This window comes from Gallus gallus, chromosome 22, assembly GCF_016699485.2.
Source record: "Gallus gallus isolate bGalGal1 chromosome 22, bGalGal1.mat.broiler.GRCg7b, whole genome shotgun sequence".
NCBI classification, from domain to species: Eukaryota; Metazoa; Chordata; class Aves; order Galliformes; family Phasianidae; genus Gallus; species Gallus gallus.
In genome coordinates, this window is record NC_052553.1 from 3,244,143 (window position 1) to 3,257,830 (window position 13,688).

The window sequence follows — 13,688 nt, forward strand, 5'->3', positions numbered from 1 at the left end:
CCTGCTTGTGCAACATCAACCTCAGCCACTGCAGCAGACCCCCAGACACAAGGTGACTGCGTGTGTGCACACAAAGGCTGCAGACCCATGCAATACCCCAGCCTCTGGCAAACCCTTTGTCACAGTCAAGTGCCCAGAGTTCAGCCTAAGTCAGATGCTTGCAGCAAGCAGCAGCCTCAGGAACCCCAGAAGGCTGCAAGCTCAATATTCCCTGGCTCTATTTTTAACCTTGCAGCTGGGAAAGATCCCTGTTGCTACGCTACCTGTGTTGTGGGTCCGGAGCAGACAGCACATCTCACCCTGGAACTTGCTGAGCAGCTCAGCAGGACACAACCAATGAGGTTTTAAATCCATCACGGCAGCTGCAGCAGTCACATAGGAGTGCTCCCCTTCCTGCTCATCTCTACTTTCCCCTCTTCTCCAGCGCTCGCCTGCAGCTCAGAGACATCCCCTGAGTTCAGCATCACCCCAAAGCTTCCCGCAGCCCTGGCACAGTGCAGGCAGACAGGTGGAGAAGTGCCAGCAGTTCAGCAGACAGCCTTCCCTTCTGAGTCACTCTTCCCAGCTATTTTAACAGACCTTGTAAGAACCCCCAGTGCTCCTCCAAGAGGGGAAGAATCCCTGCACACCTCCATCAACGGGGCAACTTTGGGGAATACATTCCTCCAGCAAACATCCACCAGCAGGTCTGAGTCATAAATCAAGTTTCCCAATATCCCCCCAGTGATGTGGTGGTTTGGGAGTTGATTGAGTGGGAAGCAGTCACTTGTAGAAGTTCCTGTCACCAGATGATGCATTCTCTTAATTTCCAGTTAAATGCAGAACATGAATATTTCTGTCCTCGCCTGCACCACTGATGGCAGGGGATAATCAAATGCTCCACACATCGCTATTGCAACGGCAGGAATAATTCATCTGAACATCCAAAACCCTCACAGTTCACTGTGCCTCCTTTATTTGGGATGCAAAGCTGGACGTACTGATTTGTTTACAGTGGCCATTAGAAGCTCTGTTAGGAGGAAAGCATCATGAAGCATGACGTGGCTTTTACAGCCCCCCCAGTTTAGTCTGGCCGTACTGGAGCCAACAAAGAAGAGGGTCAGACCTCTTTGCTTCTGACCCCGAGTCATTTGGAAACAAGAATAAAGCCCAATAGGGTTTTTTCTCCCCCCAGAGTTCCTCTGAATTGCTACTTGCACAAGTGCCCTGGGCCTCCAGGGTACTACAGCTGCGCTGATGAATAGATGCCAATCTCCAGAAGTTGATTCTATGGCCATTTTTGGGGGTGGTTGGAGTCAGTGCAAAAGCCGGCTGATAGCACGGCCATTCCTCAGCTCCTGTCTGGGGAACAGGGGACCGCTGCCAGGGCTGGCTCAGCAGCACACACAGTGTCCTTCCCCAGCATCTCTTTCTGAGGACCGCCGTTGGACTCCAAGCACATTTTTTCCTCTTGCACCATCCAGTGGTTTAGGCTGGAAGTCTGTCGGGAAGAACCCATGCATCCAACTGCGGCGACCGCAGAAGGGTTGAGGCAGCTGCTGGCAGCTCGTGGTGCACAGCGGCTGGGAACGCTGGCTGCAGGGCTGGCAAAGCTTCTCATCCAAAAGGTGTATGCAAGCTGGGAGAAGGACTCCTTGAGAGAGGGTTGTGGCTGATGAAAAACTAAATATGAGCCAGCAGCGTGCACTTCCAGCCTGCAAAGCCAATGGTATCCTGGGCTCCATCAGCAGAGGGACGGCAGAAGGGACAAGGAGAGGATCGTCCCCCTCTGTTCCGCTGTTGTGAGGCCCCATCTGCAGTACTGCATCCAGGTGTGGGGCCCTCAGCACAGGAAAGGCGTGGAGCTGCTGGAGAGGGTCCAGAGGAGGGCACGAGGATGGTCAGAGGGCTGCAGCACCTCTCCCACTTCAGCATGGGGGAAGCTGGGCCTGTTAGAGAAGGCTGCAGGGAGACCTCATGGCAGCCTTCCAATATTTAAAAGGAGGTTATAAGCAGGATCGTAACCATTACAATCAGCTTTTTTACAAGGGTAGATAGCAATAGGACAAGAAGGAATGGTCTTAAGTTCAAGGAGGGAAGGTTTGGATTGGATATCAGGGAAGTTCTTCACAGAGCGCTGAGGTGCTGGAACAGGCTGCCCAGAGGCTGGGGATGCCCTGTGCCTAAAGGTGCATAAGGCCAGGCTGGGTAGAGCCCTGGGCAACCTGGGCTAGTACGCGATCGAGGAATTTAGTGAGATAAACCGCAAAGCAGGAGAGCTGCAGGCGGAGGAGGGAAACAAAACAGCCGCTCCAGAACGCCAGAAGGCGGCGACCGTTACACCACGCGCCTGCACACTGCGAGCGAGCGCGGCAAATTTAAACTAGGAGGCGGAGGCGCGGCGTGGGACCCCCGCAGCTCTGGATTGGCGGAGCGGGAGGGAGGCGCGCGCTGATTGGTCCATGGGTGAAAGGAGGGCGGGAGCTCGGCGGCGGAACTTCCGGACCGGTGGGCGCAGCTTCAGTCCGCCGCTGCCATGAGAGCCGTGACTCCGCGGAGGGGCGGCCGGGGTGGTGGAGGGGCGGTCGACTCTCCGGCGTCGCGTTCTCTCAGCGGTTCGGCCACCCCCACGCTGGTCGAGTGTCCCGGTAACGACGATGAGAGGGAAAGGCGGCAGCGCCGGCGCTCGCGGGTGGTGGACCTGCAGCTCGGCGGCACCGAGTCACCGCTCAGTCTCTGCTCTACGGCGCCCAGGTAGGGCCGGGCCGCGGGGGGGCGGCGGGCTGGCTCGGCTCCCCTGGCACGGCCGTGCTTCCTTCCCCTAGGCAGGCGGACGCGTCGCTGCCGGCCCTGTCGGGATGGACGAACGCGCAGATCTCGGAGCATTACTCCGCCTGCATCAAGCTGTCCTCTGAGAACGTGAGTGGAGTCCCTGCTCTGACTGCCCCTGGACTTGGGAGGAGGATGACGATCCTCTGTCACAGCTCCAGAGTAATCAGAGTGCTCGGGGTGGAAGGCAGCCAAGTTCCAACCCCCTGTCACAGGCAGGGCCACCAACCTTCAGATTTACTACTAGCTCAGGTTGCCCAGGGCCCCATCCAACCTGGTCTTAAGCACCTCCAGGGGTGGTGCATCCACAGCTTCTCTGGGCAGCTGTTCCAGCACCTCACCACTCTGTGAAGAGCTTCCCCAACATCCAAACTAAACCTTCCCTCCTTAAGCTTAAAGCCATTGCCACTTGTCCTGTCACTGTCTTCCCTTGTAAAAGGTTGATTCCCCTCCTGTTTATAAACCCCTTTTAAATACTGTTAGGCAGCACTGAGGACTCCTTGCAGCCTTCTATTCTCCAGGCTGACAAGCCCAGCTCCCTTAGCCCGTCTTTGTAGGGAAGGTGCTCCAGCCCTCTGATCATCCTCGTGCCCTCTGGATCCTCTCCAACAGCTCCACATGTTTCCTGTACTGGTGGTCCCAGTCCTGGACCAGTACTCCAGATGGGGCCTCATGAGGGCAGAATAGAGAGGGACAATCACCCCATTCTGCTGATGGAGCCCAGGTTGCCATTGGCCTTCTTAGCTGTAAGAGCACATTGCTGGCTCATGTTCAGTTGTTCATCCACCAGGAGACCCCCAGATCCTTCTCTGCAGGGTTACTCTCAAGTTCTTTCCCCAGTCTGTATGTGCATGTGGGATTACTCCGACCCAAGCACGCACAGAACCTTGCTCTTTGCTATGTTGAACCTTGTTAGGTTCACACGGGCCCACCTTTCAAGTTTCTTGAGGTCCCTCTGGATGATATTCCTTCCTTCTGATGTGTCAGTTGCACTGCTCAGCTTGGTGTAAAGCTGGTTTGGACCTTTCAAGCAGGTCAGAGTGGTCTGTGAGCACCCACAGGTTGGTGGCTTGCAGGTTGACAGCTTCATGTTCTGGGTTTCAGTTTTCACTTGCACTTGTATTGCAGAAAATCAACACCAAGAATGTTTTTGGCTTACATCTGATAGACTACATGACAGATATACTGAAACAGAAGGACTCCGAGCTGACCAACTTCAAGGTGAGTTGGTCACAGCGGTGCTGGGTCTCTGAATTGAAACTCTAATAAGTAACACATCTCAAATGAGCTTTCAGATGGAGATCTGGTAGAGGCAGCACTGTCATTTTTAGTGGAATTTTATACTGCTGACTGCTTTGGTACTGCAGAAGTTAAAGTCTAAGTGCCCCTTTCAGTGATAGTCCTTCAAAAGGAGAGCTTTAATAATAAGGCTTCTGAGGTAAATATTGGGTGTTTTGGCCAGGAATAGGGCAGGGCTGTGATGGGAAAGAAGGTGATGTGACCTGAGTGTAGGAGACAGCAGGGGCAGATCAAAATAGGAAATGTCCAAGCAAAGACTCCTTGCTATCAATAGTTCCTTGTTGCTCCAGGAATATTCAAAAACTCAGGCCTGCATCTTGTCTTCTGCATTTACCTCTTGATGTGTCTTGTTCCTTCCTCACTAAAAACTGCATCCTGTGTTCCTCTGTCAGATGGCAGCTGGCACCATTGATGCTGGCGTGAAGATCTACGCCGTGCGTGTGGATGCGGTCCATGCAGACACATACAAAGTCCTTGGAGGCTTAGGCAAGGAGTCAGCACCTACGAAAGATGTGGGCAGCCCAGAAGAAGGTGTGCCATTCACTCCTTTTCTGCTAAGCTCTTCCTGGTTCCACCCACAATACTTCTTGTGTTCTTCTGTAACACCCCTGAATTTCAAAGCACTGTTTCTTTCTACTGATGTATATATCTGGGAGAATACCACTAGCTTGATGTATTTATTTCTTCTTAAGGGCTGCAAAATACTGAGTTTCTTTGCCTGGGGAAGTTTGAGATGAGAACCTGATGCTCAGCCCTGTATTTGAATACTTGGCCAGCTAGATTTGAATGCAAAACAGGCATGGCCTAATCTGAAACATTTGAGAATGAAGTACCCACGCTTTACTGTCCTTTGCTTTGAGACAGAAGTGTGCTGTTAAGACAAAAGAGACAAAATAAAAAGAAACACATTGAGCAGCCACTGAAATATTGGTAGTTTGTGCTAATGGATACCTAACTGGGTAACTTTATGCCCACCGGGCTTTTGTTTGTGCACACAAAGTGAAGTACAGTTGTATTGTCCCTCAGCCATGGGATATTTTAGCAAGTTTTTCTAACTACAGCTGCTTTTTCTTTCAGAAGAAGACAGTACAGCTTCCAGTTCTGCCAAGAGAGTTCAAACAAAGAAAAAGCACTCCTTCAAAACGATTGAACAGAACTTGAACAACATCAATGTGACAGAGGCTAATCGGAGATGTGAGGTGGGTGGAGATAGATCTTCTGTAGTGGTGGGTGGAGGAAGGAAAACTCACCTCATGTTTTGCCTTTTTATTGTTTTCCTTACTGTGCTGCCCTCTCTTGGGCTGTTAGATTCACATGCATGTCTGAATTTTGCTATTGTAACACAGTGGTCCTTAATTGTGCCTGTTCCTGTGTGAGGCAGCTGTGAGAGCTCTCTCCTCACTGAAGAAAGATGCATGAGTCATTCTCCCTTCGGCTTTTTATTTACAAACCTTCTGCAGAGACGTCTGCATCTCACCATCCATCTGTTCCATTCCTTGATTCTGCAGGTTGATCCCATGTTCCAGAAAACAGCAGCATCTTTTGATGAATGCAGCACAGCTGGCATCTTCCTTACCAGTCTGCGTACGCAGAGTTGTCACAGTGAACTCCTTTTTGACTCCAAGATTGTGCCTCTCCCATCTTCAGAAACCCTTGTTCTGCCCAACAGTGATCCTGTGAAAGTGACGGAGTTGAAGTGTGAGTGCTGGTAACCACTAAGTAATTCTCCCATACAGACATCATTTTCATCTGCCAAGTGTACTCCTTTTAGTCTCAGCCAGCTTGCTTATGCTTTGGTTGACCTCTTGGCTACCTTGGGCACCTTGCTGTGATCCTGCTTGTGCTGAGGCTGGTTGCTGACAGGGCAGGACCCTTGCAGCCTTTTAGATCTCTGCATGTAGCTCAGCCTGTTGCACAGCATGTATGCAGGATTGGAGCCACGCAGTAGTTGAGATGAGCATGCTCCAGGTTAAGGGCTGACCTTTATAGAATGTTTTAACTCTGTCAGTATTCCTAAACCCCATTACTCTGTTAAGATTCACAGTGTTATGCCCCCCCTTCCGTAAGAGATCTGACTGAGCATCCCTTTCTGCTGAGAAATGAGCCTACGTGCTTTTGAAACTAAGAATAGTTTAGCACCTGGAATTTGTTTTACCTGCTGGTTATTTCATCCTGTGTCTGATATTTCTTTACTCTTCCTATCTCTAGCGCTGCTAGAAAAGTGTGTTTTAAAATGTCCCATCTATTCTACGCTGGCTGATTTCCAGTTCACGCAGTGGGATGCTGAATCCCATGAAGAGGTACGTAGTTGGCTCTGTTCAGGACTGAATACATGAGCTGTATTCTCTGCTCTGGCAATCCAGAGTGATCCTGGAGGTGTGTGGGGCAGCAAGGTGTGCTGTGGGGTGCTGTGGCTTTTCCCCTGAGCATTTTCTCTTGCAGTCAGTATCAGCCCTGCTGGATAAATTTAAGAAGAGCGACCAAGTGTTCGATATCAATGCAGAAAGAGACAGTGATGTGGAAGATGGTGTTCCTGCCCTGTCAGATGATGACTTCAACACGGACTCCCCCGGGAGTATAGCAACAGAAAAGATTGGGGAATTTGTAGGAAACAAATCCTTCACGACAGTCTGTGAGAGCAAGAAGTGAGTAGTCACTGCACGTTTATAGCTTTGCTTTGATTGCTAGCATCAAGTTAAGATAGCTCTCTGGAGGATCTTCACTTTCCTGTGTGTATGTTTTCCATCTGGCTATAGTTTGCTTTCTGATCAAGTTTCAGGTGCACTGAGGAATGAACATCTCTGTCCTCCATGAGGATCTTCTTGTATGGTTATGTTTCCTCCTCTCAGTGTATGTGAGGATTTTACTGAGCAGGGTGTGTGCTCTTTCCAGAATTGATGCGGTTTCTTTCGGAGAAGGAGACATTGGGACCATGTGCCTTCATCTCTCCATGAAACCAGGGGAATACTCCTACTTCAGCCCCCGAACTCTGTCAATGTGGGCTGGCCCAGAGCACTGGCGTTTCAAACCTCGACACAAATGTATGTATGTATTCAGAGACTGGATATATATGCTGCTGCCAGGTTGTGGTTCTGTTGGGAAATGGGCAATATGTGAATAGGGAGCTACTGGAGAGAGTCTAGCGGAGGGCTGCAAAGATAACAAGGGCTGGAGCATCTCCCTTCAAAGGAAAGGCTGATTGCTCTGGGGCTGTACAATCTGGAGAACAAAAGGCCGAGGGGGATCTGATTAATCTTGTAAATACCTAAAGGGTGGCTGTCAAGTGGGTTTGGTGCTTAGCACCAGAATGGGGCAACAGACACAAACTGGAACAGAGGAAGTTCTGTAAGAATGTGGGAGAGAACTTCTTTACTTCAAGGGTAACAGCACTGGAACAAGCTGCCCAGTGAGGTTATGGTTTCTCCTCTGGAGATACTCAAAATGTCTGGGCACGTATCTGGGCATGGCTCTAGGGATCCTGCTTTAGCAGGGCAGTTGGACTAGATGATCTCCAGAGTTCCTTTCCAACCCTGTGATTCTGTGAGCCATAAAGCAAAGGCAGTAGAGATGAGACAACTCTGCATGGCTCTTTTCTAGCCTGACTGGAAGCAGTGCTGAGTTAGGACACCAGGAAGGCTCTCAACTCACACACAGATCCTTTGGTGTCTGATGTGTTCTCTGTTGTTTGGGTTTGTTAATGGTGCTTGGCATTGAGGGGGTGTCTCACTGTAGCAATAGAAGAAAATACACATCCTTCAATGTAAAAACTGAAGGTTAATTTATACTTACTGCTTCTATAAAGAGATACTGATCCCTTTTAAAGTGTGAAACGGAGGACACCACCTGTTTCTTTCCCTAACACAGAAAAAAAGTATTTGTGAAGGACACAGGTAATCCGTCAGTGTGGAGCAGATGCTCACGTTGGGAGTTTCCTTCCTTTCTGCAGCAAGTGCTGACTCTGAGAAAGAGAACAAGAAGAAGAAGGCAAAGAAAGCATTTGAAGTGAACTTTGATGAGGATGTTGACTTTGAGGCATATTTCCGTAAGACCAAGGTACGCACTGAGTTTCTGCCTCCGCTCTGTTCTGCCATATCAGTGCATCTTAGAACTGCCATCAGCAGGTGGCTTACCTTTGTTCTCTTGTGGAAACTGGCTCTGTATATACAGCATCGTGTATGCTCCGTGGTGTGGGGTCTTCTGGCTCCAAATCTTACAGTTTTACCAACCTTGAAGTGAAGAATTGGGCTGGATTGTTTCTGGCCAATACCCTGTTGTGAACTGAGACCCCACAGGCGCAGCTGTGTGTCCCAGGAGGCTGTGTTAAAATCACTGCATGCAGTGTAGGACTCATCTTTGGAAGCACTTCAGAACTTCTCTCATTTTAAACAAATTTCCACGTTCGGTCATAGAATTGAAGAATTATAGAATGGCTTTAGTTGGGAGGGACCTTAAAGATCCATTCCATGGGCTGCTTGCCACCCACCAGCTCAGGCTGCCCAGGGCCCCATCCAACCAGGCTGTTGGGATCTGTGGGTGCCTCATCTGCAGGGATGAGGCACCCACAGCTTCTCTGGGTGATCTGTTCCAGAGCCTCACCCACCCTCTGAGTAAAAAATTTCTTCTTAATATTTAATGTAAATCTGTCTTTTAGTATAAAACCATTCATCCTTGTCATGTCACCATCTGCCCATGTAAGAAGTTGATTCACATCTAAGTACTGGATATCACATGGATTATGGCATTACCTTCTGTAGGCTGCTTTAACTCTGAGCAAATCCATTCTGGAAAACCAGAACGTGAAGAGCACCACACTTCCTGCAGACTTCAACTACAACCCTAACAACATTGTCCAGCTGTTCCTCAAACCAGCTGCTAAGGTAAGAGGCTTCTCCAAGATCTTCTTGGCAATGTTCCATGCGCTGAATTACTCTTAATCTGCTTGATGTGCCTCTGGGATGCTCCTCAGGGCAGGAAATGAGCCAGGGTGATGCCTGTTAGTGGACTAACCCTCTTGTGGATGCTGAGTTGTCTGTGCTGTGCTGTTATGCTTTATGAGGGGATTGGTGGGTGGTACGTGAGGAGGAGGAAGAGGCAGCAGGCTGGGAAAAGGGATGGCAATGAATTCGCAAGATGTAGGCATTGCTTGGAGGAGACATCTAGTTTCCTCTTTCCTGATGTTCCAGTCTCATCTCTGCAGCTCTTCAGACTGCCTAAACCAGGCAGCTCATTGGATCACGAAGATGAGATCGGCGAATATGATTACAATAACCCCAATGACACCTCCAATTTCTGCCCTGCAGCACAGGTAACTGGGAGCAAGAACATTTCTCTGTTGCCTACATTTGATGTGTGGTAGAAGGAATTCAGGAAGAATCTTATGTCTAGCATCACTTACTTGTGGAAAAAGTTGACATCAGATTGTGGCAAAGCTGTAGAGTCTCTGCACACACCTCTGTCCTGTCACTCAGTGGTACTCTGGTAACATCAACTAAATCTGCCCTTGGAGTTTGCTTTGCTGGTTGATTTCCTGCAGAAACTCCATTCCATACTTCTCCATACTGCACCTCCGATGAAGGAGCAGTAGATACCATTGCTCACTTCTGCAGTCACCTCTGCACAGTGATACTTGCACCAAGCTGTTTTGAGCTCCTGCTGAAGTACATGTTCTCTAAAGCTTCAGCTTTCTGCCAGGCCAATGCTGCAGGTCTCACATGGCCCCATACTTGTGGGAGAGCCTTCACCTCAGTTATCTTTCCATGTAGAACAGCCTTTTGATATTCTCTGCTTTGGATCTCTGTTGGGTTTAGCCTTAACCTGAGCTTTTAGCTGTCAGAAGAGGCTGAAGATCATTCCTCCACAGGGGCAGTGGACAGGTATCATCACCTCCTGAGGGGTGGGTACTTAGTGCAGGAAATCTGTGGTTCCTCCAGGCTGTCTGGGGGTGGATTTACTGGTATATCTCTTCTTCACCAGGCTGCAGATAGTGATGATGACAATGACCCCATTCAATTCGTGAACCAAACAGGGTTCAACCTTACCTCTCACCCTGAAGGTCAAGATCACGAGCTCAATGGGGTTGATGGTGTTGATATCACGATGTATGGGGAGCTGAACCTCATCGCTGAGCCTCAGAAGGTAAGAACTCCTGCTGTGCCCACCTGTGTACTGCTGACTGAGCAGCTCTGCAGAAGAGCCTCTCAGAGAACAGCTTTCCTTGTGCAAGATCTCCAGGGTTTTGCTAGTGGATGCTTTATTCTGAGATGATGTCATTGCTGTAGGAAAATCAAGTTTGGGATGTTCCTTTGGTTGTGATTGAAGACGCTGTTGCTGCTCAGTTGCTCTCTGCTAACCCTGAATGCCTTTCCCTCAGGTCAATAAGATAGCAATTCAGTACGCAAAGACAGCCAAGAAAATGGACATGAAGAGGTTGAAGCAAAACATGTGGGACCTTCTTATTGATATAAAGAAAAGCACAGAAGCAGAGGTGAGTATAGGCAGAGCCAGATGCTTTAACAGGCCTGAAGAGAAGAGTATGCCTTGCATGTAACAATACTTAGCTCCCAAGGAGATCATCATGGGCACGTTAGTGGCAACTCCTTTCCTTGCTCCCATGAGATAGTTGTTAAGGATGGGCTGTGAGCAGTGATTTGCAGTGGTGGTTCTCTTGAGCATGGGGCTGAGTATTGGGGAGCAAAAGCCACCTCAGCAGTGTCTGTCTTTTTGATGAATAGATTGAAGATGTGGAGAAACAGAGTGACACATCAGTGGTGACAGGGGAGAAGGCCTTCAGCAGCATCACAAAGGAACTGCTTCACAGGTAGAGAGGCCCTACAAAAGGTTGGACTCCAGGCTGGGCAGACTTCTGAGCAGCACTTGGGCAAGCACTGATTGATTTTGTTTCTGTTGCAACCTGCTACCTGAATCCTGACAAGAGGGAAATCTCTTGCTGTTTATTTGCTTAAGGGGAGATATAGGTTGCATTTGACTTGGCCAAGTCTTTGCTAATGGGAGGAATAAGGTAGAGAAAATCACAGACTGGGGAAGGAGCTGTCACATGCAGCTGATCTTTGGTGACCTGGTGGCTTGCAGACATGCTCTATCCACAGGCTCAGGCTCTGGCCATCCTAACCTCCCTTCTCTTCCATAGGTTGCCTTCTGTGATGGCTAAAAATCTGTCTGTCCCTTTAGCCTTTGCCTGCCTCTTGCACTTGGCAAATGAGAAGGTAAGTGCAGTGTATGGGGTAGGAGCAGTGGGCAAAGCACACACCATTTTATTTTTACATCAGAATCTTACAGTTTAATCCCATTTCACATTTATAAGCAACACAAATCAGGTGGATGTGCTGGAAATAAAAAGAGCAGTATTTCCAGCTTAACTCCTGTCTGCTGCCAGATGTGAGGACAGGGAAGGCCAGAGGGGATGAGGAACATCGCTGCTTAATGTTATTATGTGTTGTGGGTGCTTTAGAGTGATACAGCAGCTGAAGGGAGTCCTCAATCTTTGCACCGTGATGGAGGCAGAAGGGGCTAGGGTTGTTCTGAGCATTCCTTGTGTGTTTTGATTCAGCTTCCTGGGTCTTCAGCCTCAAAGGGGAGGAGACTGGCTCTCCTGAACTCAGCTTTTTGCTTTTCACAGAACCTGAAACTGAACGGCACAGAGGACCTGTCTGATGTCATTGTGAAACAAGGTGACTGAGCCTTGTGTGGAGCAGCTCACCCAGACTGACCCACGGGCTGGAGCTTTGGCACCCCACTGCACAGTGCTTGTTCTGCAGCAGTGGCAGGTTTTCCTCTTCCCAGCATCGCTGCTGAGAAGTCCCACTGATGTGCATCTCAGGAGGACTTGTAAATTGCAGGCGTGATCATACAGATGGACAGCTGCTGCTCAGCCTGCCCTCTTCGATCCATTCCTTCTTTCCTGGGTTCAGGAGCAAAGTTCTGCAGTTCCTCTGTGAACCATCCATGACTGTGAGCAGAATGTTGCTCCGTTTGTCTATAACTCTCAGTACAGAGTGACTTACTGATGTTTCCAGTTTTTACAGTCCTTTTCCTTTGTCTGGTCTTTCCCTAACGTGACTGATACCGACCTTACCAATAAATTCCTACTGACTTCTTAGCTAGATTTCTGAGTAGGGAAGGAGGAATCTAAAGCAAGAGAGGCTAAAATAAAAACACAGGTCTTGAGGGAGCAGCAGGAGCAGGGCTGCTCCTAAAGGAAGAGGATCACCAGAGCACCATCTCCCAGAGCCCACTCCTGCAGGGGAACAACACAGAGCCAGGAGTGATTCAAGACAAGCCTGGTTCAGTGGTTGGCGACTCTGCACGAGGCAGAGGGTTCAAAGTAGATGATCATGGTCCTTTTCAACCCAGGCCGATCTATGATTCTGTGATTGCTTGTCTCCAGGGACTGAGAAAGACACCTGTGGAGGGGCAGCTGGAGACTTGGCATTCAATACAGTTGTCTGTGCAGCCTGCTATAGGGAAATTGCTGGGGGGTAGAGCTCCCTTCCAGCCCCTGTGACAAGCAGGTGGGTGAAGGGACACAGCGAGCAGGTGGATGTTTGGTGGCTTTCCAGGGTCAAAGCACCGCAGCCCTGCGATGCCACCAGGAGGTTGAGTGTCATCAGCCACGTCCCTCTCTGTCTCCATTCACTGTAATGGGAGCAGAGTCCGGTGCACCCACAGGGATGGGGCATCCACGGCCTCTGGGCAGCAGTGCAGGGCCTCAGCTCCCTCTGTGAACACCTTCCCCCACATCTAATCCAAATCTCCATTCCTTTACATTAAAACCATTCCCCTTTGTCCCATCTCCCCACAAGAAAAGTTCATTTTCCTCCTGTTTATCATCTCCCTTGAAACAGTGGGAGGCTATCACCACGATGGGGCCCCATAGAGCCCCATAGAGCCCCATAGAGCCCCATAGAGCCCCATAGCCGCCCCATAGAGCCCCATAGCCGCCCCATAGCCGCCCCATAGAGCCCCATAGAGCCCCGTAGCCGCCCCATAGAGCCCCATAGAGCCCCATAGCCGCCCCATAGAGCCCCATAGAGCCCCATACAGCACCATAGAGCCCCATAGCCGCGCAATAGAGCTCATAGAGCCCCATAGCCGCCCCATAGCCGCCCCATAGCCGCCCCATAGCCGCCCCATAGAGCCCCATAGAGCCCCATAGAGCCCCATAGAGCCCCATAGCCGCCCCATAGAGCCCCATAGAGCCCCATAGAGCCCCATAGCCGCCCCATAGAGCCCCATAGAGCCCCATAGAGCCCCATAGAGCCCCATAGCCGCCCCATAGAGCCCCATAGAGCCCCATAGAGCCCCATAGCCGCCCCATAGAGCCCCATAGAGCCCCATAGAGCCCCATAGAGCCCCATAGCCGCCCCATAGAGCCCCATAGAGCCCCATAGAGCCCCATAGAGCCCCATAGCCGCCCCATAGAGCCCCATAGAGCCCCATAGAGCCCCATAGCCGCCCCATAGAGCCCCATAGAGCCCCATAGAGCCCCATAGAGCCCCATAGCCGCCCCATAGAGCCCCATAGAGCCCCATAGAGCCCCATAGCCCCATAGAGCCCCATAGAGC

The 13,688-nt window shown here is 50.2% G+C and overlaps 2 protein-coding genes across 4 annotated transcripts in view; one reads left to right on the top strand and one right to left on the bottom strand.

Moving 5' to 3' along the window:
• Positions 1-2,501: 2,501 nt before the first annotated feature.
• Positions 2,502-12,229, top strand: NCAPH (non-SMC condensin I complex subunit H). 3 transcript variants are annotated; one of them, XM_015297458.4, is made up of 17 exons: positions 2,502-2,733; positions 2,805-2,898; positions 3,937-4,029; positions 4,500-4,638; positions 5,185-5,306; positions 5,616-5,805; positions 6,316-6,407; positions 6,550-6,752; positions 7,000-7,148; positions 8,054-8,160; positions 8,862-8,984; positions 9,305-9,412; positions 10,081-10,242; positions 10,478-10,591; positions 10,839-10,924; positions 11,255-11,330; positions 11,744-12,223. In XM_015297458.4, the coding sequence occupies exons 1-17, from the start codon at positions 2,516-2,518 to the stop codon at positions 11,801-11,803; spliced, it is 2,136 nt and encodes a 711-aa protein (XP_015152944.2). In that variant the 5' UTR covers positions 2,502-2,515; the 3' UTR covers positions 11,804-12,223.
• Positions 12,230-12,316: 87 nt separating this feature from the next.
• The window catches only part of MAT2L2 (methionine adenosyltransferase 2 like 2), a 42,874-nt gene continuing 41,502 nt past the window's right edge, over positions 12,317-13,688 (bottom strand). The window contains exon 9 of the mRNA XM_025142858.3: positions 12,317-12,361. Coding sequence (XP_024998626.2) covers positions 12,317-12,361 — 45 coding nt within the window. The remainder of the gene's footprint in view (positions 12,362-13,688) is intronic.

Excerpts from the sequence above, each read along its gene's own strand:
- NCAPH (XM_015297458.4), top strand. The coding sequence starts at position 2,516 with ATGAGAGCCGTGACTCCGCGGAGGGGCGGCCGGGGTGGTGGAGGGGCG. Across the intron at positions 5,307-5,615 it reads AGGCTAATCGGAGATGTGAG|GTTGATCCCATGTTCCAGAA; the intron begins GTGGGTGGAGAT and ends TTGATTCTGCAG. Across the intron at positions 6,408-6,549 it reads ATGCTGAATCCCATGAAGAG|TCAGTATCAGCCCTGCTGGA; the intron begins GTACGTAGTTGG and ends TTTCTCTTGCAG.